At 43.2% G+C, this 27,139-nt stretch overlaps 1 protein-coding gene across 4 annotated transcripts in view; it reads right to left on the bottom strand.

The window, feature by feature from the left end:
* The window catches only part of Yeats2 (YEATS domain containing 2), a 96,022-nt gene that overhangs the window by 39,098 nt on the left and 29,785 nt on the right, over positions 1-27,139 (bottom strand). For all 4 annotated transcript variants that reach the window (XM_075968987.1, XM_075968960.1, XM_075968978.1 and 1 more), the window contains 8 exons: positions 19,252-19,363; positions 15,485-15,533; positions 13,303-13,470; positions 10,545-10,784; positions 7,231-7,389; positions 2,159-2,262; positions 761-868; positions 194-376 (listed from right to left, as the gene is read on the bottom strand). In XM_075968987.1, the coding sequence (XP_075825102.1) occupies positions 194-376; positions 761-868; positions 2,159-2,262; positions 7,231-7,389; positions 10,545-10,784; positions 13,303-13,470; positions 15,485-15,533; positions 19,252-19,363 (1,123 nt within the window). The remainder of the gene's footprint in view (positions 1-193; positions 377-760; positions 869-2,158; positions 2,263-7,230; positions 7,390-10,544; positions 10,785-13,302; positions 13,471-15,484; positions 15,534-19,251; positions 19,364-27,139) is intronic.

Here is a 27,139-nt window from a genome sequence, read left to right on the forward strand (position 1 = left end):
GCCCACTCTTATCAGGGACAGACAGAACAGGGCACATGTTACTGAGTCTTTTCTGAATGGGCTAACACCCACAGGTTTGCACGGGCTCAGCAACTCATTCACCCTAAATCATTTTGGCACCTGTCAGCTATTCAGATAAATAACCTACATTTGTACCTTGGCACTCCACCCCTACCCCAAAAACCATACAAACCTTGGAGGGTGGAATCTTTGGAGACTGAGTCGTCCCTTCTCCAGCACTTATGACCTGTTTTTGAGGGGATACAGCTATCATGTGACCCCCTTTCACAGTCACATACTGAGGGAATGGTGATTGGTTGGCAGCTCCTGTCGTGGACACATGAGGGGCTTCCCCAGGTTCCTGTTTGATGATCACCTTGCAACAAACAATGACACCGAGTAAGTACCCGATGGGGGAGTAGGAGGAAGAACCTACTGTTAACATTTGAATCTAGTCTCTCTGCAATGATATTAATAATAAAGCTTGGTATTACAGGATGGCTTCATGAGAAAGGAAAAAATACTGCTTTAATAGTCCTTAAGAGGTAGTAAAGGGGCCAAACAGGCTCTCAACTCAATCCCATGACTCTTCGGTCACTTGTCACAAGGCTGGAAAGCAGGAGAGAGACACAACCCAGTCTGTGACCTCCGAAATCCCATTTCACTGTACTCCCAGGATGTGGACCTCAGAACTAAGGCCTATGTCTGAACAGTGGAAAACGACCACTGGCCCAGGGGCAACGCTGTGGCACACACTCACCTTAGTGAAAGCTCCAAGTCCTCCAGTCACAGCTTTGGGGCTTTGCACTTTAGGGTGACTACCGATTGGGCAAAGAGGTGGCATAGATGCAAATAAAGAATCCTCCTGCTGTGTGTAAAACCATTTATTACACAATAGGCCAAAACAAATTATTTCAGATATTCCAGCCACTTACATTTAATGTAAACCCATCACACCCAATAACACAAAGACAAAAGAAAACAAAAACCCACAATGCTCATGGATCTTCCAAGTTTCTATTAAGCCACTGTAATTCCCTTCTCAAAGCAAATAAAGAGTGAGGTATACATTCCCACCTGAGCTCCTGTAACACCTCAGCACTCAGGAGGCTGACAAAGGAAGACTGCTAGTTCACTCTAGCCTGGACTACATGGTGAGACCCTGCCTCAAAATACAAAAACAAGGAAACCAAATGCTAAGAAAAGTTTTAACTCATCTATGTCCTGATGAATGTTAGAGTTCTATTTAAATTTTTAGTGATTAACTTTATTGTTTATGACAGGGTGTCATGTAGCCAAGGCTGGTCTCACTATCTAGTCAAAGATAAACTTGAACTTCTGATCCTGGTGCCTCTACTTCTTGAGTGCTCTGATTACATGTGTACACCATAACACTTAGTTTTATGTGGCACTGGGGATTAAATCCAGGGCCTTGTGCAAATTAGGCAAGTATTCTACCAGTGTTGTATAGCAGTTTCCTGAAGAAAAAAACATTCCATCTCCCAGGGAAGCTCTGTTAAATACAAGGTAAACAACTCAAAATAGCTTCCGAAGTCCCTGAAACTGAGCAGATTCACCAGGGTCCTTCCTCTAAGAAGTAAAAAGGACTGTAGAGATTCCCTCTCAGATAAGGGAAACTGCAAAGACTAAGTGAGGAAATAATCTTCAAGATAACTGTCATCAGTTGGTACACCTTCTGAGTCTGCACACAGCAGGGACCAGCCTGAAGAAGCAGAAACCAGCCCAGCTGTCGACGGAGAGTGTGTGTGAATGTGTATGTGTGTGTGCGTGTGTGTGTGCACGCAGTGCCCACAGAGGCTAGAAGCGGGTACTGGAACCCTTGAAGCTGGAGTAACAGAGAGTTGTGGGCTGCCGAGTAGGTGCAGGTCCTCTGCAAGAACAGCAAGCACTCTGAATGGCAGAGTCATTTCTTCACCCTCTATAGAAGTATTTTTAATACAACTGTCCCCTCCACAAAATAAGTAAGGCCGCCTCTTTCCCCACACTGAGCTTTCAAATTGATACTGGGTGATCACTTGATAGACATACTGAGAACTGTCTTCTACCCTGGGAGGAAACTAAGTGAGGAAATAATCTTCAAGATAACTGTCATCAGTTGGTACACCTTCTGAGTCTGCACACAGCAGGGAGAGCTTACCTTGACTGTAGATGTTAAGAAACTACTTCCATGAATTTTGGGAACAGGGGACCCTGTTCCTTGGGAAACCTGAGAGGCCACTGGGAGCTTGCTTGTAGGACTTCCTGATATGCAAAACAGATTTAACAATTATGTATCAATAAAATAAAGTTTACAAATATATTTTAAAATCATTTTCTGTGGGCTGGAGAGATGGCTCAGTGGTTAAGAGCATTGCCTGCTCTTCCAAAGGTCCTGAGTTCAATTACCGGCAACCACATGGTGGCTCACAACCATCTGTAAAGAGGTCTGGTGCCCTCTTCCGGCCTGCAGGCATACACACAGACAGAATATTGTATACATAATAAATAAATAAAATAAATATTAAAAAAAAATAAATAAAATCATTTTCTACCACCCTTCCATGCTTTCAATTACTAAGGGTTAAAAATTCAGAACTCAAAGTCTAAACACACGAGCATACCCACACGCAGGCTGACACACACACAGACACACACACACAAAACACACTTCATCCCTACAAGCAGATCACATTCCCAGCCTGGAAAACAGTGAGAAACTCCTAAGGACAAAATGAAGAAGCGGTGACGTATACAACATACTCTGCTCCCTATACAAGAAGCGACAGTATAACACAAGGGTGTAGGTCACTTAACAAATGAGCCAACATGCATACATCCAGTGAACGCCAGCTTCTGATGCACCTGTCTCCAAATGCTACCCCTATGACAAGTTATTCCACAACTGCACAATTATCAACAGTAAATATTAACTGAAGCTCTAAAGTGATATTCAGCAACTTATTTCACCTACCAAATTTGCCTCTTCACAGTTGTGGCTGATTATTAAAACTAATATGTAGCCCCAAAATGCTCAGCATACCCAAATATGCTGAAAGCAGTACTTCTCAAATCAGTTCTACACGTAAACAACTCTAAAACTCAAAAGAAAACAAAACACCTAATTGAAAAAGCCCAGTATATATAGTAATGTGTTAACTGTAATACATGGGGTAGAGAAACCATCCCCATTACCTTAATATCATTCATTTTATTTCTTTTTTCACTATTTCCCTTAATAGGGAAAGATTACACTTTGAGAGCATGTGTATAAACATAAATTAAATGAAAGAAATGGATACAAAGTTAGTAAAAGAATAAAAACCAAACCCAGAAACCCTGACAGGCCCCAGGCAGCTGTGTGGACTACACGGACAGTGTGGTGACTGCAGACAGGATCCATGCAGCTGTGTGGACTACAGGGACAGTGTGGTGACTGCAGACAGGATCCATGCAGCTGTGTGGACTACAGGGACAGTGTGGTGACTGCAGACAGGATCCATGCAGCTGTGTGGACTACAGGACAGTGTGGTGACTGCAGACAGGATCCATGCAGCTGTGTGGACTACAGGACAGTGTGGTGACTGCAGACAGGATCCATGCAGCTGTGTGGACTACAGGACAGTGTGGTGACTGCAGACAGGCTCCATGCAGCTGTGTGGACTACAGGACAGTGTGGTGACTGCAGACAGGCTCCATGCAGCTGTGTGGACTACAGGACAGTGTGGTGACTGCAGACAGGCTCCATGCAGCTGTGTGGACTACAGGACAGTGTGGTGACTGCAGACAGGATCCATGCAGCTGTGTGGACTACAGGACAGTGTGGTGACTGCAGACAGGATCCATGCAGCTGTCACAGACTACAGGGACAGTGTGGTGACTGCAGACAGGCTCCATGCAGCTGTGTGGACTACAGGACAGTGTGGTGACTATAGACAGGATCCATGCAGCTGTCACAGACTACAGGGACAGTGTGGTGACTGCAGACAGGCTCCATGCAGCTGTGTGGACTACAGGACAGTGTGGTGACTGCAGACAGGATCCATGCAGCTGTCACAGACTACAGGACAGTGTGGTGACTGCAGACAGGATCCATGCAGCTGTGTGGACTACAGGACAGTGTGGTGACTGCAGACAGGATCCATGCAGCTGTCACAGACTACAGGACAGTGTGGTGACTGCAGACAGGATCCATGCAGCTGTGTGGACTACAGGACAGTGTGGTGACTGCAGACAGGATCCATGCAGCTGTCACAGACTACAGGACAGTGTGGTGACTGCAGACAGGATCCATGCAGCTGTGTGGACTACAGGACAGTGTGGTGACTGCAGACAGGATCCATGCAGCTGTCACAGACTACAGGACAGTGTGGTGACTGCAGACAGGATCCATGCAGCTGTGTGGACTACAGGACAGTGTGGTGACTATAGACAGGATCCATGCAGCTGTGTGGACTACAGGGACAGTGTGGTGACTGCAGACAGGCTCCATGCAGCTGTGTGGACTACAGGACAGTGTGGTGACTGCAGACAGGATCCATGCAGCTGTGTGGACTACAGGACAGTGTGGTGACTGCAGACAGGCTCCATGCAGCTGTCACAGACTACAGGACAGTGTGGTGACTGCAGACAGGCTCCATGCAGCTGTGTGGACTACAGGGACAGTGTGGTGACTGCAGACAGGATCCATGCAGCTGTGTGAACTACAGGACAGTGTGGTGACTATAGACAGGATCCATGCAGCTGTGTGGACTACAGGACAGTGTGGTGACTGCAGACAGGATCCATGCAGCTGTGTGGACTACACGGACAGTGTGGTGACTGCAGACAGGCTCCATGCAGCTGTGTGGACTACAGGACAGTGTGGTGACTGCAGACAGGCTCCATGCAGCTGTGTGGACTACAGGACAGTGTGGTGACTGCAGACAGGATCCATGCAGCTGTGTGGACTACAGGACAGTGTGGTGACTGCAGACAGGCTCCATGCAGCTGTGTGGACTACAGGACAGTGTGGTGACTGCAGACAGGCTCCATGCAGCTGTGTGGACTACAGGACAGTGTGGTGACTGCAGACAGGCTCCATGCAGCTGTCACAGACTACAGGACAGTGTGGTGACTGCAGACAGGCTCCATGCAGCTGTGTGGACTACAGGGCAGTGTGGTGACTGCAGACAGGATCCATGCAGCTGTGTGGACTACAGGACAGTGTGGTGACTGCAGACAGGATCCATGCAGCTGTGTGGACTACAGGACAGTGTGGTGACTGCAGACAGGATCCATGCAGCTGTGTGGACTACAGGGACAGTGTGGTGACTGCAGACAGGCTCCATGCAGCTGTGTGGACTACACGGACAGTGTGGTGACTGCAGACAGGATCCATGCAGCTGTGTGGACTACAGGACAGTGTGGTGACTGCAGACAGGATCCATGCAGCTGTCACAGACTACAGGGCAGTGTGGTGACTGCAGACAGGCTCCATGCAGCTGTCACAGACTACAGGGACAGTGTGGTGACTGCAGACAGGATCCATGCAGCTGTGTGGACTACAGGACAGTGTGGTGACTGCAGACAGGCTCCATGCAGCTGTGTGGACTACAGGACAGTGTGGTGACTGCAGACAGGATCCATGCAGCTGTGTGGACTACAGGGACAGTGTGGTGACTGCAGACAGGCTCCATGCAGCTGTGTGGACTACAGGGACAGTGTGGTGACTGCAGACAGGATCCATGCAGCTGTGTGGACTACAGGACAGTGTGGTGACTGCAGACAGGCTCCATGCAGCTGTGTGGACTACAGGGACAGTGTGGTGACTGCAGACAGGATCCATGCAGCTGTGTGGACTACAGGACAGTGTGGTGACTGCAGACAGGCTCCATGCAGCTGTCACAGACTACAGGACAGTGTGGTGACTGCAGACAGGCTCCATGCAGCTGTGTGGACTACAGGACAGTGTGGTGACTGCAGACAGGCTCCATGCAGCTGTGTGGACTACAGGACAGTGTGGTGACTGCAGACAGGCTCCATGCAGCTGTGTGGACTACAGGACAGTGTGGTGACTGCAGACAGGCTCCATGCAGCTGTCACAGACTACAGGACAGTGTGGTGACTGCAGACAGGCTCCATGCAGCTGTCACAGACTACAGGACAGTGTGGTGACTGCAGACAGGCTCCATGCAGCTGTGTGGACTACAGGACAGTGTGGTGACTGCAGACAGGCTCCATGCAGCTGTCACAGACTACAGGACAGTGTGGTGACTGCAGACAGGCTCCATGCAGCTGTGTGGACTACAGGACAGTGTGGTGACTGCAGACAGGCTCCATGCAGCTGTCACAGACTACAGGACAGTGTGGTGACTGCAGACAGGATCCATGCAGCTGTGTGGACTACAGGACAGTGTGGTGACTGCAGACAGGCTCCATGCAGCTGTCACAGACTACAGGGACAGTGTGGTGACTGCAGACAGGCTCCATGCAGCTGTCACAGACTACAGGGACAGTGTGGTGACTATAGACAGGATCCATGCAGCTGTGTGGACTACAGGACAGTGTGGTGACCGCAGACAGGATCCATGCAGCTGTGTGGACTACAGGACAGTGTGGTGACTGCAGACAGGCTCCATGCAGCTGTCACAGACTACAGGACAGTGTGGTGACTGCAGACAGGCTCCATGCAGCTGTCACAGACTACAGGACAGTGTGGTGACTGCAGACAGGCTCCATGCAGCTGTCACAGACTACAGGACAGTGTGGTGACTGCAGACAGGATCCATGCAGCTGTGTGGACTACAGGACAGTGTGGTGGCTGCAGACAGGCTCCATGCAGCTGTGTGGACTACAGGACAGTGTGGTGACTGCAGACAGGATCCATGCAGCTGTGTGGACTACAGGACAGTGTGGTGACTGCAGACAGGCTCCATGCAGCTGTGTGGACTACAGGACAGTGTGGTGACTGCAGACAGGATCCATGCAGCTGTGTGGACTACAGGGCAGTGTGGTGGCTGCAGACAGGCTCCATGCAGCTGTCACAGACTACAGGGCAGTGTGGTGGCTGTAGAAAAGGCTTCTAATTAAACTAAACTTTGAACTTTCATACACAAGAGAATCTTCCTCAGAGAAACAGAATGGTTCCTTTTCATACACATTTACTTATGGATGGACGGTTGGTACATGGTAGGATTTTATCATTAGTAAAAGATCAAACCTTTAGATTGCATGAATATTGCTTATACATACCTGCACTTGGAGCGGAGGCTCCAATAACCTGTGCGGGCTTATCCACAATAACATGAGGGTTATTTATACCAGAGCTGGTAGTACCTTGCTTCACATGAACGGGAGTGGAAGTTGGGGTGCGAGGCAATGGTGATGGACTTGGAGTTGATATTGGAGAACCTTTGTTAATTAAGGAAAAGAGAGAAACAAAGTACACATATAATTTAAGTAGGAGGGCATTGGAGAACAGGAAGTTCAGATACTGAGCCAAGCTCAGTCAGTGTAGCTGGGTTCAGGTCCAGCTATCGTGTACTTGGAATCAGCCCAGAACAGCAAATTGAACAGCTAATTAGAAACAGATTTTTGGGCTGGAGAGATGGCTCAGAAGTTAAGAGCACTTGGTGCTCTTCTAGAGGAAGTGGGTTTATTTCCCAGTACCCTCATGGCAGCTCACAACTGCCGGTAGCTTCAGTTCCAGGGCATTAAAAGCCCTCTTCTGGCCTCTACTAGCACTGCTTACGTGTGGTTCACAGACATGCACGCAGGCGAAACACTTCTAACACATAAAAACTTAGAAAGAAAAAGAGAAATAGATTCTCAGATCAGGTGTGGTAGCACAGGCCTTGATGACACTCAGGAGGCAGAAGCAGACAGATCTTTTAATTTAAATCTAGCCTGCTCTACATATTGAGTTGCAGGCTAGTCAGAAACGAGAGAGAGAGAGAGAGAGAGAGAGAGAGAGAGAGAGAGAGAGAGAGAGAGAGAGAGAGAGAGAGAGAGAGAGACCGCCCATCTTTAATGCCTACAGAAAATAAACCCGCATTTCAACAAGACCCTCTGGCATGCACATAAGTCTAAAAAGCAGGCCAGGCACATGTTGTTAATCCAAGCACTCAGGAATCACAAGGATTTCCGTGAGCTGGAGGAAAAGAAATCTAGAAAACATTCTCCCTTATGTCACTGACTACAAGCCAGTCCAGACTGGCTTGCTCTACTGGGTTCTTTCAGTCTTCCACTGGCTGTCTGCTGGATGAGTCTGAATCTGCCCCTGTCTTTTTTCTCATTCCTGAACAGAAAGCATCATGTGGGGAAGGAATGAAGGATGCTTTATGAAACCTTCAAGTTTTTCTTTATTTTATGAGACAGAGTTTCTCTTTGTATCCTGGCTGTCCTGAAACTCGCTCTGTAGACCAGGCTGGCCTAGAACTCAGAGAGATCTGCCTACTTCTGCCTTCCAAGTGCTAGAATTAAAGGTGTGCATCACCACAGCTGGCATAAATCTTCAAGTTTTATAGGGGATTAAGTCACTGACTCCAACTGACCCACAGAACAAACAATACCAAGCAAGATTCAGATATTTTGTTCAGGCATTTATGGTGGATACTCATTTTATGTTATTATTTTCAACTAATATTTTGTTTTTGGTAAATGATCATAACATGCACACAAACAACAAACATAGAAACACACAACCAATACTGGTTCAGAGAAACGAAAAATACATAATTTAAGATTTCAGTTAGTCATTAGCTTAGGCTGCAAAATTTCAACAGCATGGCTACTTAAACAAGACCTGAAAAAGATAAACAGTTTATATGCCAACACAGGTGGGAAGAACTGCACAGGGCTTCCCCCTAGATGAAGAGCTACAGGCAATTAAAGACTGTCAGGAGAAGGAGAACTGGTTTTCCCCAGAGATGAGCACCTAAATTGTTCTCTAATCTCAAGTGGTCAGCCTGAAACATACACACAAACAATACTAAACAGACTCAAGGTTACATTTATGTATTTATTTACACATACACGCACAAAACAATAATTAAAAAATAGAAGACCATGAGTATGAAAGGGGGGGCATGGATACACGAGAAGGTTTGGAGGAAGGGATGAGAAGGAAGACATAATGTAAATGTATTTATATTTTTAAAAAAAATCTGAAAAGCAATGTTTTATACTAACAATGTGGAACTGCTGTATTTCAGTAGGATAAATCTCTTAATAGCATAGGCTGATATTCATAATATTGAATATTCAAAGACACTAAAATTGGTAAGTGAATAGCTAGATAGAGGAATTTTGTGTTTTGAGTTGGAATATATTTTGAATAGGAAAATGTGAAGCTTACTAACCAGAGACAGAAATCTTTATCAAGACTACATCATAGAACCCCAAAGATTAGTTCCAAATTTTACTCATGTACTGCTAAACACTCTTAATCACCTACCTCATCAAAGCTGTCATTTGTAAATTTCTGTAAACCTCAAACCAATGTATACAACCTACTCCACCCCTGAAGCAGGAAACTTCAACATTCTTAGTAGCAGATAAAATTACAGGTTTGTTAGCTTCTGTTGATTGTAAAGATTCATATTATATTTAGTTATTTAGCTTAGCAGTCTGCGTACAGCAGCAAATATTCACGTTTTCCTTTTTAAAATTTATACAGAGGGGTTGAACAGATGGCTCAGAGATTAATAGCACAGGCTGTTCTTGGAGAAGACCCAGATTCTGTTCCCAGTACATATATGGTGTTTCACAATGGCCTGCAACTCCAATTCCAAGGCATAAATGCCTTCTCTGGGCCTCCGTTGGCACACATATGGTGCACACAAACATGCAGCCACAACACTCATACACATAAAAGTACACAGAAATATATGTTCCCCTACTCAGATGTTTTCAACTGGCCCTTCCTGTCTTTCCTGAAGTACAGCCAACATAAGTATGTTCCCATTACCTTAGTTAGTATAAATGTGAAATTGTCACTAGACAAAGGCCCTCAGCAAAAAGGAAGTCTCAGAATGACTGTCCATAAGATGAACTGTTTTCTAGCACGGTCAGAGAAAATAAATGGCAATCCAATTCTACTCCAACTCAACCCTTAAAACGAAGCCAAAGGCTTCTGTTTTTCTACTACTTGTTATTCTGGTTTCTACAGACTCTGCAAACTCAATTCCAATCTTAATCCCACTAGAAGAGCACACATTTACCAGGAAATAACTAGAATACCTTGGGCCTCATTTCTTCCGCCCACTCAGAAATTCTTTCCATACATATAGTGAGCTGTGCTTTTCTCTGTGACAGCCTTGCCAACAAACAGGATTAACCTTTCCTTCGATACACAGGACTGTGTAGAAGCACCTCTCTGAGCTGGGAATGGTGGCTTCACCTGTAACCTCAGCATTTGCAAGGCTGAGCCAGGAGGAATATCCTGTGTTCAAGGCCAGTCTGTGCTATATAGTTAGTTCCAGGCCAGTCTGGGACCCTGCCTTAAAATTCCCAAAACAACAACAAAAATATGCTAACAACCAGCCAATGTCACTCACTCTGCATACCTGAGACAATCTTACAGCTCATGGTGATGGGCTGAAAGGACTTTCCAGGTGACTCAGGATTGGGTGCCTGGTTTTGGGGCACGATTTTGCAGCTTGATGCAATTGGTTGGAAGGCAGAATTGCCATGTGAACAAAAGGTAACTTTCTGTGCTGCTGTCACCTTGGTGGGTGTTCTTTCCAACGAAGATGGTAAAGAATAAAATGTAGGGTGTCTCTCAGCTTCTGGGTTGTCTGGGAATCCTGTTTGAAATGGAATGACAAATGATGAAATCAACTACTCTGGAACCTTCCATCTGTGGGAAGAGAACAGAACTGTTATTACATTCGTCAATGTTAGTTCAAAACCCATCTAGATCAACTGCTGGTATAAAACAAATACGGATTACTCCCTACAAATTTTTGGTAGAAAATAAATCCTCGTGATAGACTCCCACCTAGGTAAAAGATTTATCTTAGGGATGTGACACTGGTCTTTTTTGATAATCTATCTACATCTGAAGTCACTAAGACACATTTATGAGAATTCCAGTTTAACTGAGAAGACCCATTCTGAATGTGAGTGGTCAGTGACAAGCAACTAATACAAATAATTAGTTCCAGGAGTACCACGTACCAGGAATGCAGTCATTGTTGTGATAAACCTAAACATGTAGTTCTCAGACCTTTGGGACTAGCATTTAAGAGTGATGTGAAAACATTTGGGTCTGTGGCTAGAAAAGCTCTGGTAAGCGAATTTAAAGGGCCATTCTGGTAAACGATGGAGAACCAGAATGATGGCAGGCATAAAGACTGTGTTCACAGAGCTTCAGAGGGGACTAAAGACTGTTGAGAGCTGGATTAGCAGTAAGGAAACACACACACCAAAGCTAAAACGAACTACCATCAACAACTTGACTAGATTTGGAATCACTAGGACAAGTATTTCAGAGGTAGTCTTTGAGGGAGTTTTCAGGGGTAGGGATGTGTGTGTGTGTACACGAACGTGGTCGATACATATGCCTTCTTTGGTTGTTTTCTACCTTATTTTTTGAGAAAGATGCTCACTAAACATGAAGCTCACCAATTTGGCTAGACTGGCTGGCCAGTGAGCTCAAAGAGCCTCCCTATCTCTGGAGCCTGGTGCAAGATTATGGATGTACACCGCTGCACCTAACTTTTATATTGGCTGGGCATCTGAATTCGGGTCCTCATTTTTGCATGGAAAGCACTTAATCAACTGAGCCAGCTTTTCTCCCCTCCTCAGAAAGGTTTACCTGAGCTCCCATCGCCCACCCCATGTGCCAGTTACACAGTCTAACAGCCTGTGGCTATGGGCTGAATAAAAAGGAAAAAAGAGAAAGGCCTGGCATTTCTCACTTGTGTTTCCTGGTTGGCATGCACCAAGCTGTTCCCACCTCTATCCTTTTCCTCTTGTGACAAACTGTATTCTCTGAGCTGTGAGCGAAAATAAACTCCACCACGTGAAAGTCAAAGTTTGCTGGGTCACAATAATGTGAACATAATTAATACAAAAAAATGTATTAACTGGGGGGGGCTGGAGAGATGGCTCAGAGGCTAAGAGTACTGGCTGATCTTCCAGAGGTCCTGAGTTCAATTCCCAGCAACCACGTGGTGGTTCACAATCATCTGTAATGAGATCTGGTGCCCTCTTTTGGCCTGCAGGCATACAAGGAGGCTGAACACTGTGTACACAATAAATAAATAAATCTTTTTAAAAAATTGTATTAACTGGAGAACACATTAACCAAGAGCTACACAATACAAAAAAAAAATAGAAGCCCATTGTCTCATATTTTAGTATATGAATTTAAAAACCAGAGAAGAGAAAAAAACTTTAAAAAACAAAAACCATTCTTTTAATGTAATATCCATAGAGGGTACACTGGAAATCTAAAGACAAATTAAGTTGAAATTTTATATAAAAACTAAAATAGTATCACAACAAAATACCAGTTTGCACATAAAATAAACATTTAGAATCAACTTAAATATATATAGCATATACAATTACATATGCTTATATAAAAAACAATACGTTTAGTCTTATTAAATGATAAAAATGCCACAGTCAAAATACATTTGTTGATAGTGAATGTCAGTTTTTTACATAGGATTAAGTATTTGTCATTAAAGTCTCTTATTTACATAATCAGAATCTGAGCCAGAATGTCTTCAGCAAAGAATAAAAATACAGGGACTGGAAAGATGGCTCAGCTGTTAAGAGCACTGGCTGGCCAGAGATCCTGGGTTTGATTTCCAGCACCGACATGGTGGCTTACAACCATCTGAAACTCTAGTTCTAGGGGATCTGATGCCTTCTTTTGGCTTCCATAAGCACTGGGTATGCATGTGGTACACAGACATACATACAGTCAAAACATTCATACATATAAAATAAAGTAAAATGTTGAAAAAGAATAAAAATCCAATGATTTTTACGGCCTTTTCACCTTTATAAAATGTAAGAATTGTGGGAGGTTTGAAGGGGGAAGGGAGAGGCCGGGAGGGGAGCAGAGAAAAGGGTAGAGCTCAATAAAAATCAATAAAAAAATAAAATATAAGAATTTATGAAAAACTTATTTCCAAGAAGAGCAGAAGATTAGCTATTTTCACACTAGAGCTGTATGCTAGAGGGAGCATGCCCATTTATGAAAACAATGTTTTCCATTGACTTCAAGCTGATGAAAGCAGCAATCTGGTGTCGTCCACATAAGAAACACACTCAGAGTGACTCCCTCAAGCAAGAGTATCGCATTACCTTCTCCCACAGGGGCAGCAGACGCCGGCTCAGGGGACCGTGCCACTGGGGAAGCTTTCACTGGGGCTGGAATGGTCAAAGATGGAGGGGCATCAGATATGTCTGACTCAGATGACTGAGGATAAATGTAGTCTTCGCCAAGAGAATGCCGATGAAGCTCAACATCCACTACCTACACAGTTGGGCAACAAGTAGGCTCATGAGTCCATCATCAGTGCTTACAGAGCTCGAGTTCTGTTTCAGAAAACGGTGCCCTAAGAGATGAAACCACACCTCAACAGGCGATTGCAACCTATAGATGAGATTTTCATCATCTGATTCAACAGCTGGATGCCTCAGGTGAGTTCCTTCCCTCCCTTTACTGCTTCTACCGCTCAACATTATTCCCACCAGTCCACATCAAAGTCACCCTCCTCGGGAAGACCTTCTTTATCCACTGCACCTTAACGTAAGACCCCGTTCACCAGCCACTCTTCCACACAGCATCTGTCTGTAGTTGAAACTGTTGTACACCTCTGTTTAGTGTTTACTGTTCACTGTCTGTGCTGGTTATTTTTGTCAACTTGACACAACCTAGGGTCATTTGTGAAGAGGTATCTCAATTCAGAAAATGCCTCCATCAGACTGGGCTGTGGAGCGTTTTCTTGATTAATAATTGATGTGAGAGGGCCCAGCCCACTGTAATCAGTACCACCCTGGGCTGGGGGTTCTGAGTTACGTAAGGAAACAGGCTGAGCACACGACAGAGAACAAGCCAGTAAGCAGCACTCCTCCACTGACTCTGCTTGAATTCCTTCCCTGATTTTCTCCAGTCATAGGCTACGACTTGAGAGCTGTAAGAAGTAAGTCCTTTCCTCCCCAAATCACTTTGGTCATGGTATTTATTTAGCACAGCAACAGAAAGTAGACTAGGTCACTGTCATTATGCTCAAAAACACAAGTAAAAATTACCTTACTCATCTCTTTTCTCCTAACATCTGGACCAGTGAAAGCATACAGGAAGGTACTCAATAGATATCTTCTGGTACATAAAGTCCACTTCTCTGAAGAGTGAAGATTTAGCTAGGTGATCAATTCCCAGCTCTCGTCATGTCAGTTAACTACTGTGTGTAAATTTAGTTCCAAGGGATCCAATGCCCTCTTCTGGCCTTTGTGGGCATTGTACACATGTGGTGCATATACATGAAGGCAAAACACTCACATGTATTAAATAAAAATTTAAAGATTTTTAGTGGCTGTAAAGATGGCTCAGTGGCTTACAGCATACATTTACTCTTCTAGAAGACCTGAGTTTGATTCCCAGGGCCCACTAACTTCACCTCCAGGGGTTGAAATTTTCTGGTCTCTTTGGGCACACTCACATATATGGCATACACTCAGATATAAACATACATAAGATTAAAAGTAAATCTTAAATAAACAAAAGAGCACTTATTCTTGCAGAAGACCTGGATTCAGCTCCCAGCACCTACATGGCGGCTCACAACTACCCTTTACTCCAGCTCCAGGGGATTTGACACCTTCTTCTGACTTCCATAGCTACTAGGCACACACGGGGTGGACATATACACATGCAGGTAAAACACTCATACAAATAAAAATATAAAAATAAATCTTACAAAGGGGGAATGGCATCTACAGCATGGATGGATACTATATGCACTACAAATAAGGCAGATTTTAGGAAGCCAAATGCTGATTTCTAATCATGCGAAGCAGGCAAGTAGTAGGGGAACTTAACACGTACGAACTTAGGTGAGGGGAGTTCAGGAGGTACCAGATATCACCCTGAACATAATTCGTGTCACTGAGCTATATGCTAGATATGGTCCAGATCCTAAAATTTTCTCATGTTTTAAAGCACAATTAGAAAATAAAGAAAACACAATGTTGGAGCAGCAGTGAAAATCTAACTTAAAAAAGACCAATAATCATTTTTTTTCCCCGTTAAATCAAAATAATAAGGATTCTGGGATGGTGGCAAATGCCCACAATCCTAGCACTACAGAGGTTGAGGTAAGGAATCTGGATTTGAAGTGAGCCTAGGCTACAGGGTGATACCCTGTATTACATATGTAAGCTGAGCAGAGTGTGTGTAAACGTCACACACACACACACACACACACACACACACACACAAACACATACGCCTTGTCCCCCTTACAAGGCTGAGGGAAGGTACCTACCGTCTCCGCACCCAGGGTTTGTAAGCCAGTGTAGGTTCTATCCAGCTATTCAAAAGTAAAGGGGAAACGTTAGATTTCACTCTACTCATGAACCTGAGGACAAAGGTTTACCTAACACATGTTAACTGCAAGCTGATATTCTGGAGGAAATTTGAGTAAAGGCAAATTTCCAGCCTTATCTATAATCAGAAACCATAAAGAGTGTTTCAATAAATCACACCACATCAGTTTTTAAGGTATTATGTGATGCTGATGTGAGTTTATAAAAAGTTGTGTGAAAATATTTCAAATGACAGTCTATAGAAATGTACATGACTGTCGGGCGGTGGTGGCACACGCCTTTAATCCCAGCACTCGGGAGGCAGAGACAGGTGGATCTCTGTGAGTTCGAGGTCAGCCTGGTCTACAGAGCTAGTTCCAGGACAGGCTCCAATGCTACAGAGAAACCCTGTCTCGAAAAACCAAAGGAAAGAAAAAGAAATGTACATGACTGAAAATTTAAGCATTACAGCCAACATTAAATACCTGAAATATATTAGTACCACAAAAGATTTATTTTAAGGCAAGGAACATAAACTGAGGGGATTATGTCACCAACAACAGTTTATTGTTACATTGAAATTCTTATTATTGTAGCATTTCAACTTATATCCCCACAACAGAAAAATATTTTAACACCTTATCAGTACAAACACTATACATACAGTAAGACTAAAAGGAAAAACACTAAGTTGGAAAAAAAAAAACCAAAGATAAATAGGAATAAGTGAGGCTGGGTAGAGCAGTAAGCAGGGGGTGGGTTTTAGGGTTTCTAAGAGACAGGAGTGCAAACTGGGGAAGCTGTGTAGTAGCCCACATAGGCAAGGCAACTGCTCTGCCATATTTTGGTGCTCTGACACAATTAATGGTGGTGAGAGGCTGCAGGTGTGGCTTCACCGAGACACAGGTTATCATTGAGTTCCTAATGCCGTGGACAGACTGCACAGCAGCATGGAGAGAGGAATCAGGGCCCACGCGGTACAAGTGACAGCCTTTTCTGCTATCTTCGTGGGATGGGAGTAGCTTCACAGCACAGGCCTGTAACTGGGCTGATTTTTGGCAGGAGACGGGGATTGATATAAGCCCACTTCTCCTGGCAGTCTGCTAGCTAGTCAGATGTCTCAGTAAGGTGTCTATGGGCACCACAGAGAGGAAAGCAAGCACTCTACAGATTCTGTGGCCTGCGCAGCAAGACTGGTCTGTCTGGATCCCGGCATCTTTAATATTTTTAATATTTTAATTATTAACATTTAAGGATGAGGCCAAGACTATAGGACATCTTTAGGTTAAATCCATGTCTCTCCTCTAAAGGTAGAAATAAATCTCTCTATAATCTATAAATCTCATAATCTGTATTGTTACATATAAACTAAGAACCAATCTAGTCACTTTCTCATAGCAACTGACAAACGATCTACTGAGGATAGGTCCGTGAATCTGTACCAGGCTCCTGGGTGCTGGAGTTCCGGGAAAACCAGACTCGCCCTATTTCCTCAGTTGAGTCTGAGATCAGGCTCATACACAAAAAAATAATAAAATCATACTTCAAGGAAGTTACAGATCAGAGAAGGATCTCTGTAGTATAAGACTGTACACTATTCTTGGAGAGGACCGAAATTTGATTTCCAGCACCCACGTTAGGCAGCTCCCAATCTCTTCTAACTCCAGCTCCAGGGGCATCCAGGGTCCTCCAGGGACATAGCATGAATGTGCACCTCTACTTATACATACACATTATTAAAAAATAAAGGTTTTTTTTTAACATACTTTACTATCATTTTAAAGTACCGTGTTTTATGACTGGATGTAGTGAAACAAACCTTTTATCCTAGCACTCAGGAGGCAGAGGCAGGCAGAGCTATTCCTGTGAGTCATAGGTCAGCCTGATCTACATAGTGAGAACCTGCCTCAAACATGAACAAAACAACCCAAAATTTGTGTCTCAAATAATCTTCCACTGAGAACTGAAAAAAATGTAATAGGTAAGCACTATGTAAATTAGGGCTGGGACCATTCCCAAATAATACACGCAATGACCAAAAGAAAGGAAAAACTGGGGCTGGAGAGATGGCTCAATGGCTGCTCTTGGTTCTGTTCCCTTCACCTACATGGTGGCTTACAACTCTCTAGAACTCCAGGTTCAGGGGACCTGAGGCCCTCTTCTGGTCTCTGTGGACACCAGGCAAGCATGTGGTGCATATACATACATGCAGACAAAACACTCATTTGTGCAAAATAAAAATAAATGTTTTAAAAAAGCAAAAAACTATTTTAGAGCTTTTCCCAAGAAATGGTAAGTGGCCCCTCCTGCTCTTTAATGCTGCTTTCCCTTCTTCTCTAACATCAAAGAAACAGAAACAGGCAGTGCTGTCTACCATCAACAGAAGTTAGGTTCCAGCGTGTCCCAGAGCTACGAAAAAGAGAACTCTACCGAAGCATTCAGCTTTATTTAGTTCACTCTTTGGAGTCACTGATGATAACCACAAAGGGAGGGTGACTTGGGGCAAGAGAAACTGTATTTATTAATTAATTTAATTAGTTTATTTAACTGGTTGGCTGTTTGGTTTTTCGAGACAGGGATCTCTGTGTAACAGTCTTGGCTGTCCTGGAACTCGCTCTATAGGGCAGACTGGCCTACACAGAGATCCACCTGCCTCTGCCTCCCTAGTGTTACCACATCCAGTTGCCAAGAAGAACTTTAAAAATGATTTGTTTTTCAACTGTAACAGTAACATAAATTTTTTTTCTAAAAAAAAAAAAAGTTTAAAAACAGAAACAAAACACAAAACAAAAAGGAACAGAAAAACTGGTCACAATGTCATTCCAATTAATCTAACATTTTGGGTTTTTTTTAACTCTTTAAATATCATGGATGATCTTTTTTTTATATGTGCTGCTAAGAATTTCTTGCACATGCTAGTCAAGTGCTCTACCACTAAGCTGCATCATAACTCTAAAAATGTATTTATTTTCAATTGGTGCTAGGGATGAAGCCTAGGGCTTGAACCTGCTCAGCCTTTTCTGCATGCAATTTTATGTTCTGCTTAACATGTACTATAAAGGTAGCTTTTCTCCTTGTAGAGAAAAAAATCTGTATGAATTGTATAATAAACCACGTAGGTAGACCAGTGAAAGATATTCAATTCAAAACTATTACAACCTTATTTATTATTGTCCAAATATGTTCACTCCTCTTAATCTTTATGTATTTTGTGTGATGCTTATATTTGCAGTGTTAGGGATCGCACATCACAAAGTTTGTGCCTCACATAGGAAAACAAACAGATTCAATGAGAAAGACTACACTATCAGAGTCTCGAGTAGCACACTAACAGTGTGTTTGATAAAGAACTGAAGTGCAGTGGTGACATAAACCTTTAATCCCAGCACTCCAGAGGCAGGAGGATCTCTGAGTTCGAGGCCAGCCTGGTCTACAGAGTGAGTTCCAAGATATCCAGGGCTACATAGAGAACAGAGAAACTCTGTCTCAAAAAACCAGAAAATCGGGAAGGAAGGTTTGAGGTCTTGTTTCCTCAGACTTAGTTCACCTTTCTCAAGAGTATACATGTGATGTGGAGTAACTGCTTCCCCAGCTTTGAGGAGAAAGTGCTGTAGCAGTGAGCATCACGTACACAGGATTCCCGATTCCACCATCTGCAGTCATGGTCCACAGGTAATGAAAAGAGACACTGAGTTTCCAGCGAGCAATGCTCTGCTACAATACCTTCAGATTGTGTATGATATCTATCCGCTTGTTCTGGCTGTCCTTAAAGTGAACTTGCACTCTCACAGGAAACTCACCCCAGCCTCTTCTAGTCAGATGAAAAGGGGGCTCTCTAGGGAGAAGCAGAAATTTACACATTTACCTTATGTTTTACACTCTCGTTCTACAAGAGCGTTTCTAAGAGACAAAACAGAACTTCACGTCACCCCAAGAATCAGTGAGGTTGAGTTGCTAAATCACCATGCTGAGTTTCACACACACAAAATAATAAATAGTAAAACTGTAATCCAAGTCTACATTACTAAAGGATCACAGCTAAGAGGTACAGACTGCATGATTCAAGTTCATTCTCTGAAGTGGAACCAGAGTGAAAATGGTCCACTACAGAGTCAGAAACCCTGCTTGACACCTGACAGGCACAGAAGGCGAGACATACATCCCAAACCAAAATAAATCATAATCATATTCGATCTCAAAGGGGTCATTTAATAGGGGTTATCTGCTGAAAGAACTTCATAAAAAGAAAGCAAGTTGTAGCTGTGATCTCAGAGCGCAGGAGTGTATATTTGAATGCTAACTGGAGTAAAGAAAATTCAGTCACACTAGGCGGTGGTGGCACACGCCTTTAATCCCAGCACTGAGGCAGAGAGAGGCAGGTGGATTTCTGTGACTTCAAGGCCAGCCTGATCTACCAGAGTGAGTTCAGAGCTGTTAAACAGAGAAACACTATCCCTAAAAACAGAAAGGAAAGAAGGAAGGAAGGAAGGAAGGAAGGAAGGAAGGAAGGAAGGAAGGAAGGAAGGAAGGAGGAAAAAAATTCTTCAGTTCAGTTACAATATAACTTATGAATAAAGAATAAAAGGAAGTGGGTACGTGAAGGTTAATCCCATTCTTTGCTTTTGTGTATGTGTGAAATGTTCCATAATAAAAAAAATTTAGACAATTAAGAGATCTTGAAGTATTCCGACTATATAGCTTAAGGTAACAGACATGAGAAAGAATGTTTTAAAATTGGAAGTGTCTGTGACTCTCTGAGTTAGAATTACTGTAACAAGGTGCTGATTAGACAGGAAAGGGCATTCTCTCTGGGATGTGCTCTGGGAAACAGAGACAAGAATTCAGTTAGGTCAGAGTCTCAGAACCCAGCCTGAGAGGAGTCTAACATGGGAATTAACAAGTAGATCCAGAAACTAAGTGTCCAAGACAGGAACCATCCTGAATTTAAGAGCAGCATGAAAGGTAGAGAAAATGTCCCACACTAATACAGTAAGGCCAGTTACTCTGAATCAGAGAAACTCCACTTTCTAGCTAGCTACTACAGAGCTTCTCCATGCGCTAGATGACAGCAAAACGAGCCGTCCACCAGGCTTGGATGGTGTTTGCCCCAACCAGCAGAATCTCTAAGGGCAAAGATGGAGTACACACAGACAACTTTCCGAGTCTTACATTTATTCTCTTGGCCTTCAGTCACCTCTATGGATGTAATATTAGACACTACAGGTTTACAACCATTCTGTTAAAAACCACAAGCAGCGGCCAGTCTTTCAGTGACTTCTAGTGACGCAGGATGCACTGCTTACTGAAGGCTGCAGCTGGACGTGCCTCACATCTGTAAATAAAGCACTGGGAAGGCTGAGGGAAGGATGGGTCCGATGCCAGTAGGTCTGTCTGCTGCATTAAAGTTCTAAATATGGAATTACAAAGAATAAATAAATCATTCTTCTACACGGAAGACCTTCAAAAGCACTAAAATGTTTCTCCGAGGTCTTCCTAGAATGGACACTTCTGATTTCCATGGAGACAGTGGCAAATGTCCAGAGTATTTCCATAACACAAATGCTGTTCGAAACACTTTAGATCTATTAACTAAGCCAGTGTTTACAGCCTCACTAAGTATCATTTGGAGGCACAGTTCAACTGCATAACTAACTTGAAAGGCCACACAGCAGCAAGCAGTAAAAACCAGGATTCAAACTCAAGCCCTGGGCTACAGAGCGCAGCTCTCACCACCATGCTAGTACAGGTGCTCACGGCAGCAGATCTCCCCATTACCCAGCCCTCCTCCAGTGCTGCGGTCAGGCTGGTGCCACGCTAACCCACTTCAGTCTCACATGCACCACGGCTAGGGAGGCCACTTCACTCCTCAGAGGCAGGGACCACGTGTTCACTTTTCTGTACTCTCCGCACCAAGTCCAGAATCCAGGGCAATTAGTGACTGGCTGATAAAGTTTACTATCACGGTTCTTAGAAAGTTGGTTGAGATTAGTCATGACAAGTGAACCAAGTATGAAAAAGATGATTTCTATAGAAATACCTGTATTCTTCATCAGGTAATGTGCAACAATGAGGAGGTTCAGTGATCATGAGAAATACATTTGCGCTTTGATTTAAAAAAATTAGAAAAAAATAAAACAAATAAAAAAATTAAACCGAAGTTCCTTAATAGCTGTTATTAAATTACATCAAAGTAATATACATCAAGTTAACCCTGACACCAGGCACAAGCAAGCTTTGGAGTACCATAGACACAGTACCATACTAAGTCCAAGACACAGGCTAACTATTTTAACCCACTTTACACAATACCATATCTGGAATGGTATGTTAGGTCTCAGAAGAATATTTTAATAGGATACAGAAAAGCTGGAGTGTGCCAGGGATCATAGCCTAGTGACAGGGGACACAACACAGCTCCATAAAGGACAGCTAAGCTGGAGTGTGTCAGGGACCACAGCCTAGTAACCCGGGGCACAACAAAGTTGCATGAAGTGACAACCTAGTGACAAGGAGTACAACACAGTCGCACAAATGACATCTGGAGTAAGGGTGTCCTGGAGGTCTCAGGACCAGACTCACGAGCCTCTCTCAATACCCGAACTGCTAGAGAAGCACTATCATTACGTCCTATCCAAGGCACAGAAGAATTTACTTTCAGCAGTTAGAGTGCACACCTGCAATATCAGCATTGGCAGGTTGAGACAAGAGGACTAAATCACATGACAGGCCAATTTGATCTACACAGTAAGACTCTGTCTCAACCCTACCTCCTGAAAAAAACTCACAAAACTAATTTAAAACTTTTGGGCAAGCAGGCTTACTTACAATGTGATAGCCCACCCCACAAACTCAGCAGCTCATTCTGCATCAAACATGAAATGAGTACTGACCAGTTCCAGGAACCATGTCAGACTTTGGGGATGTTCCTACTGGTAAGAGGTCACAAACAGCAAGGAGCTCAAGCCAAGGCCGGGTGGTCTTTAATCTCAGCACTCCAGAGGCAGAAGCAGGTCTGAGTTCTATAGTGAATCTGTGTCTCAAAAAATAAAAAGCAGCAGCAGCAGCAGCAGCAGCCTGAATTCAGGACTCAGATGGGGCTCTATGGGCACGGTTTGTTCAGCATGTATGAAAACTCTGTGATTGACTCCTAGCACCACACAGAGCAGAAATGGCAGTGCTGCCAGTCACCTCAACAGTTGGGAGAAAGAAACAAAAGGATTATAAAACCCTACCGCCAAAAAAGTTGGGGGAAAAAAAAAAAGAAGAAAGCTCAAATTCAAATAAGGGTGACATATATGTAAATCATTAGCTGTAATAACAAACTTGTATACTAGGACTAATCAGAGCAAATGGTTTCTCCAGTTATTTTATTTTTGAGACAGGGACTCTACATAGTTCTGGCTATCCTGCAACTTTCTCTGTAGACCAGGCTGGCCTCAAACTCAGAGATCCATATGCCCCGGCCTTTCAAGCTGGACACATGAGTTCCTTCCTCAGGATCCATAGGGTGGAAAATAGAGGATTTTCTGATTGTAAACCCTAGAAGCATATAGCATTCAGAAGGCACAGCCCTGCAGATCTCTGTAAGGCCAGCCTGGTCTATAGAGTGAGTCCCAGGACAGCCAGAGCTACACAGAGAAACCCTGTCTCAAACAAAACAAAAGAGTTGCCAGGGTCATGGTGTCTCTTCATAGCAACAGAAACCCAAACTAGCACAACCCCTAAGAAAACAGAAACAGTTATCAAAAGTCTCCCAACCAAAAAAAAAAAAAAAGCCCAAGTCCAGACAGTTTTAATGCAGAATTCTACCAGAATGAGAAGAGCTAATGCCAATACTCCCCAATCAATTCAACAAATAAAAACAGAATGAACACTGCTAAATTCATTTTATGAGCCCAGTCACCCTGATAGCTAAGGAACACAAAGAAAAACAAAGAAAGAGAATTACAGACCAATTTCCTATATGAACAAAAATGCAAAAATATTCAACAAAATACTGGCAAACCGAATCCAAGAACACATCATATCATACACATGACCAAGTAGGCTTCATCCCAGAGATGCAGGGATGGTTCAACATAGGAAAGAAAATCAGTCAATCTAATCTACCTATAAAAAAAAAACTGAAAGAAAAAAACCATATGATCATCTCATTAGATGCCAAAAATAGCTTTTGACAAAATCTAGCACCCCTTCATGAAAAGTCTTGGAGAGATTAGGATTAAAATGAACCCGAAACATAATAAAGATAATGTATAACAAATCTATAGCCAACATCAAATTAAATGAAGAAAACTCAAACTAATTCCACTAAATCAGGAACAAGACAAGGAAGTCCACTCTCTCCATATCTATTCAATATAGTACTTCAAGTTCTAGCTAGAGCAGTAAGACAACTGAAGGAGATCAAGGGGGATAGAAATTGGAAAAGAAGTCAAAGTATCATTATTTGCAGATGATATGATAGTCTACATAAGTGATCCCAAAAATTCTACGAGGGAAGACCTACAGGTGATAAGCACCTTCAGCAAACTGGGTGGATACAAAGTTAAGTCAAAAAAAATCAGTAGGTCTCCTATATACAAATGAAAAATGGGATGAGAAAAAAAAAAATCAGAGAATCAATACCCTTCATAATAGCCAGAAATAATATAAAGTATCTTGGGGTAACTCTAGTCAAGCAAGTTAAAGACTTGTATGACAAACCCTTCCAGTCTCTGAAGAGATATCAGAAGATGGAAAGATTGCCCACGCTTATGAATCGGTAGGATTAACATAGTAAAAATGGCCATCCTACCAAAAGCAATCTACAGAGTTAATGCAATTCCCATCAAAATTCCAACACAATTCTTCACAGAACTTGAAAGGACAATATCCAACCTCATACGGAAAAACAAAAAACCCAGGAGAGCAAAAACAAGCCTGAATAATAGAACTTCCCAAGGAATCACTATCCCTGATTTCAAGCTATACTACAGAGTTATAGTAATAAAAGCCACATGTTATTGGCATAAAAATAGACACGTTGTTCACTAGACTAGAATGAAGGCCCAGACATAAATCCACATACCTATGGACACCTGAATTTTGATAAAGGAGCCAGAAACATATAACAGATAAAAAAGAAAGCATCGTCAACACATAGTACTGGTCTAACTGGATGTCTACATGTAGAAGAATGCAAATAGATCCATATTTATCACCCTAAACAGAATTCAAGTCCAAGTGGACCAAAGACCTCATCATAAAATCAAATACACTGAGCCCGATAAAAAGAGAAAGTGGTGAACAGCCTTGAACACATTGGCACAGGAGACAACTTCCTGAACAGAACACTGTTAGCAAAGGCACTAAGACCAACAATTAATAAATGGGACCTCATGAAACTGAAAAGCTTTAGTAAGAAAGGACGCTGTCAATAGGACAAAGAGGCAGCCTACAGAATGGGAAAAGATTTTCACCAACTCCACATCCCATAGAGTATACCAAAAATGAATGAACTCAAGAAACCAGACATCAACAAACCAAATAATCCCATTAAAAATGGGATATATTAAAAATGGGATACAGGGGCTGGAGAGATGGCTCAGTGGTTAAGAGCATTGCCTGCTCTTCCAAAGGTCCTGAGTTCAATTCCCAGCAACCACATGGTGGCTCACAACCATCTGTAAAGAGGTCTGGTGCCCTCTTCCGGCCTGCAGACATGCACACAGACAGAATATTGTATACATAATAAATAAATAAATATTAAAAAAAAATGGGATGCAGATCTAAACAGAATTCTCCATAGAGGAAACTCGAATGGCTGAGAAACGGCTAAAGAAAAGTTCAACATCCTTGCCACCAAGGAAATGCAAATCAAAACTACTCTGAGAACCATCTTAACACCTGCCAGAATGGCTAAGATCAAAAACACAAGCCAACAGCTCATTCTAGTGAGAATGTGAAAAAAAGGGAACACTCCTTCATTGCTGATAGGAGCACAAACGCGTACAGTTACTATGAAAATTAATATGGTTTCTCAGAAAATTGGGAATCAATCTACCTCAAAACCCAGTTATAGGCCGGGCAATGGTGGCGCACGCCTTTAATCCCAGCACTCAGGAGGCAGAGGCAGGAGGATCTCTGTGAGTTCGAGGCCAGCCTGGTCTACAGAGCTAGTTCCAGGACAGGCTCCAAAGCCACAGAGAAACCCTGTCTCGAAAAACCAAAAACAAACAAACAAACAAACAAAAAAGAACAAAAAACAAACAAACAAAAAAAACCCAGTTATAGCATCCTTAGGCATAGATCTAATGGAATCTCCATCATACCATAAGAACATTTGCTCAACTACATTCATTGAAGCTTTACTCATAATACCCAGAAACTGGAAACAACCTAGATTTCCCTCAGCCTACAAATGGATGAAGAAAATATGGTACATTTATACAATGGAGTATTTACTCAGTGGCTTAAAAAAAACAAAAAACAATGACATCATGAAATTTGCAGGCAAATGGTTGCAACTAGAAAAAAAGAAAAAACTATCCTGAGTAAAGTAACCCAGATCCAGAAAGACAAACATGGTTGTACTCATTTATAAGTGGATATTAGCTGTTAAGTAAATGATAATCAGGCTACAATCCAGAGACCCAGAGATGTTAAATAACAAGGAAGGTTTTGGGGAATATTTCCCCAGAAAAGGAGAAATAGAATTAATTTTGCAGGTAAGATCTGGGAAGTGCACAGGGATGGAAATAAGGGTGATTAGGTGTGGGGGAGGGAGAGGGAGAGACAACTGGAATTGGGGGCATACAGGGAGTGATGTGGAAATATGGTGCAGTGTTAACATCCTGGAACCTATGAGGGTGCCCCCCTAGTAACCAGGCAAGGCTCCCAATGGTGGAACTGAAGCACCAATTCAGCCATAAAACCTTCAGTCTACAATCTACCCTACTTGCAAGATGCGCTTAGTGGCACAGAACTTGTGGTAATGGCCAAGCAATGACTGGTTTAATTTGAGGCCCATGCCACCACGACCAACACTGCCAGAGACCTAGAGTAAAAGGAAACACTACTGGCCACAGAAAAGAGAGAATAAATAAATCAATGAATTCATTCCTAATGATATTTTGCTATATCCACAGATCAGTTCTGCCTTATCCAGTCATCAGAGAGACTTCGTCCAGCAGCAGATGGGAACAGATGCAGAGACCCACAGCCTGATATTAGGCAGAATTGGAGGTCTCCACTGGGTCTCTCCTCTTGTTAGAGCCCGTGTGGCCCCAACACATAACTATTTTCCCTAACTGAACTGGTACGGAGCCGCAAGGAATAATCAGACACAGCTTACACGGTCATCACAGAAGGGCATCTCTTAGAGTTCGGGGAACCCTGAGAAAGAAAGGAAGGAGGAACTGTGAGAGCCAAAGGGGATGAAGACATTATGGGGGCTCACAGAGACAGAAGCAGCAATCTTGAAGCCTGCATGGGTCTGTGGTAGGTCCTCTGCATATATATTATGGTTGCTGGCTTGGTGTTTTGCGGGGGACTCCTGACAGTGGAAGGAGGGTATCTCTGACACTTTTGCCTGTCCTTGGAACCCTTTTCCTCCTACTGAGTTGTCTCA

The sequence above is a fragment of the Microtus pennsylvanicus genome, chromosome 1 (genome assembly GCF_037038515.1).
Source record: "Microtus pennsylvanicus isolate mMicPen1 chromosome 1, mMicPen1.hap1, whole genome shotgun sequence".
Lineage (NCBI taxonomy): Eukaryota > Metazoa > Chordata > Mammalia > Rodentia > Cricetidae > Microtus > Microtus pennsylvanicus.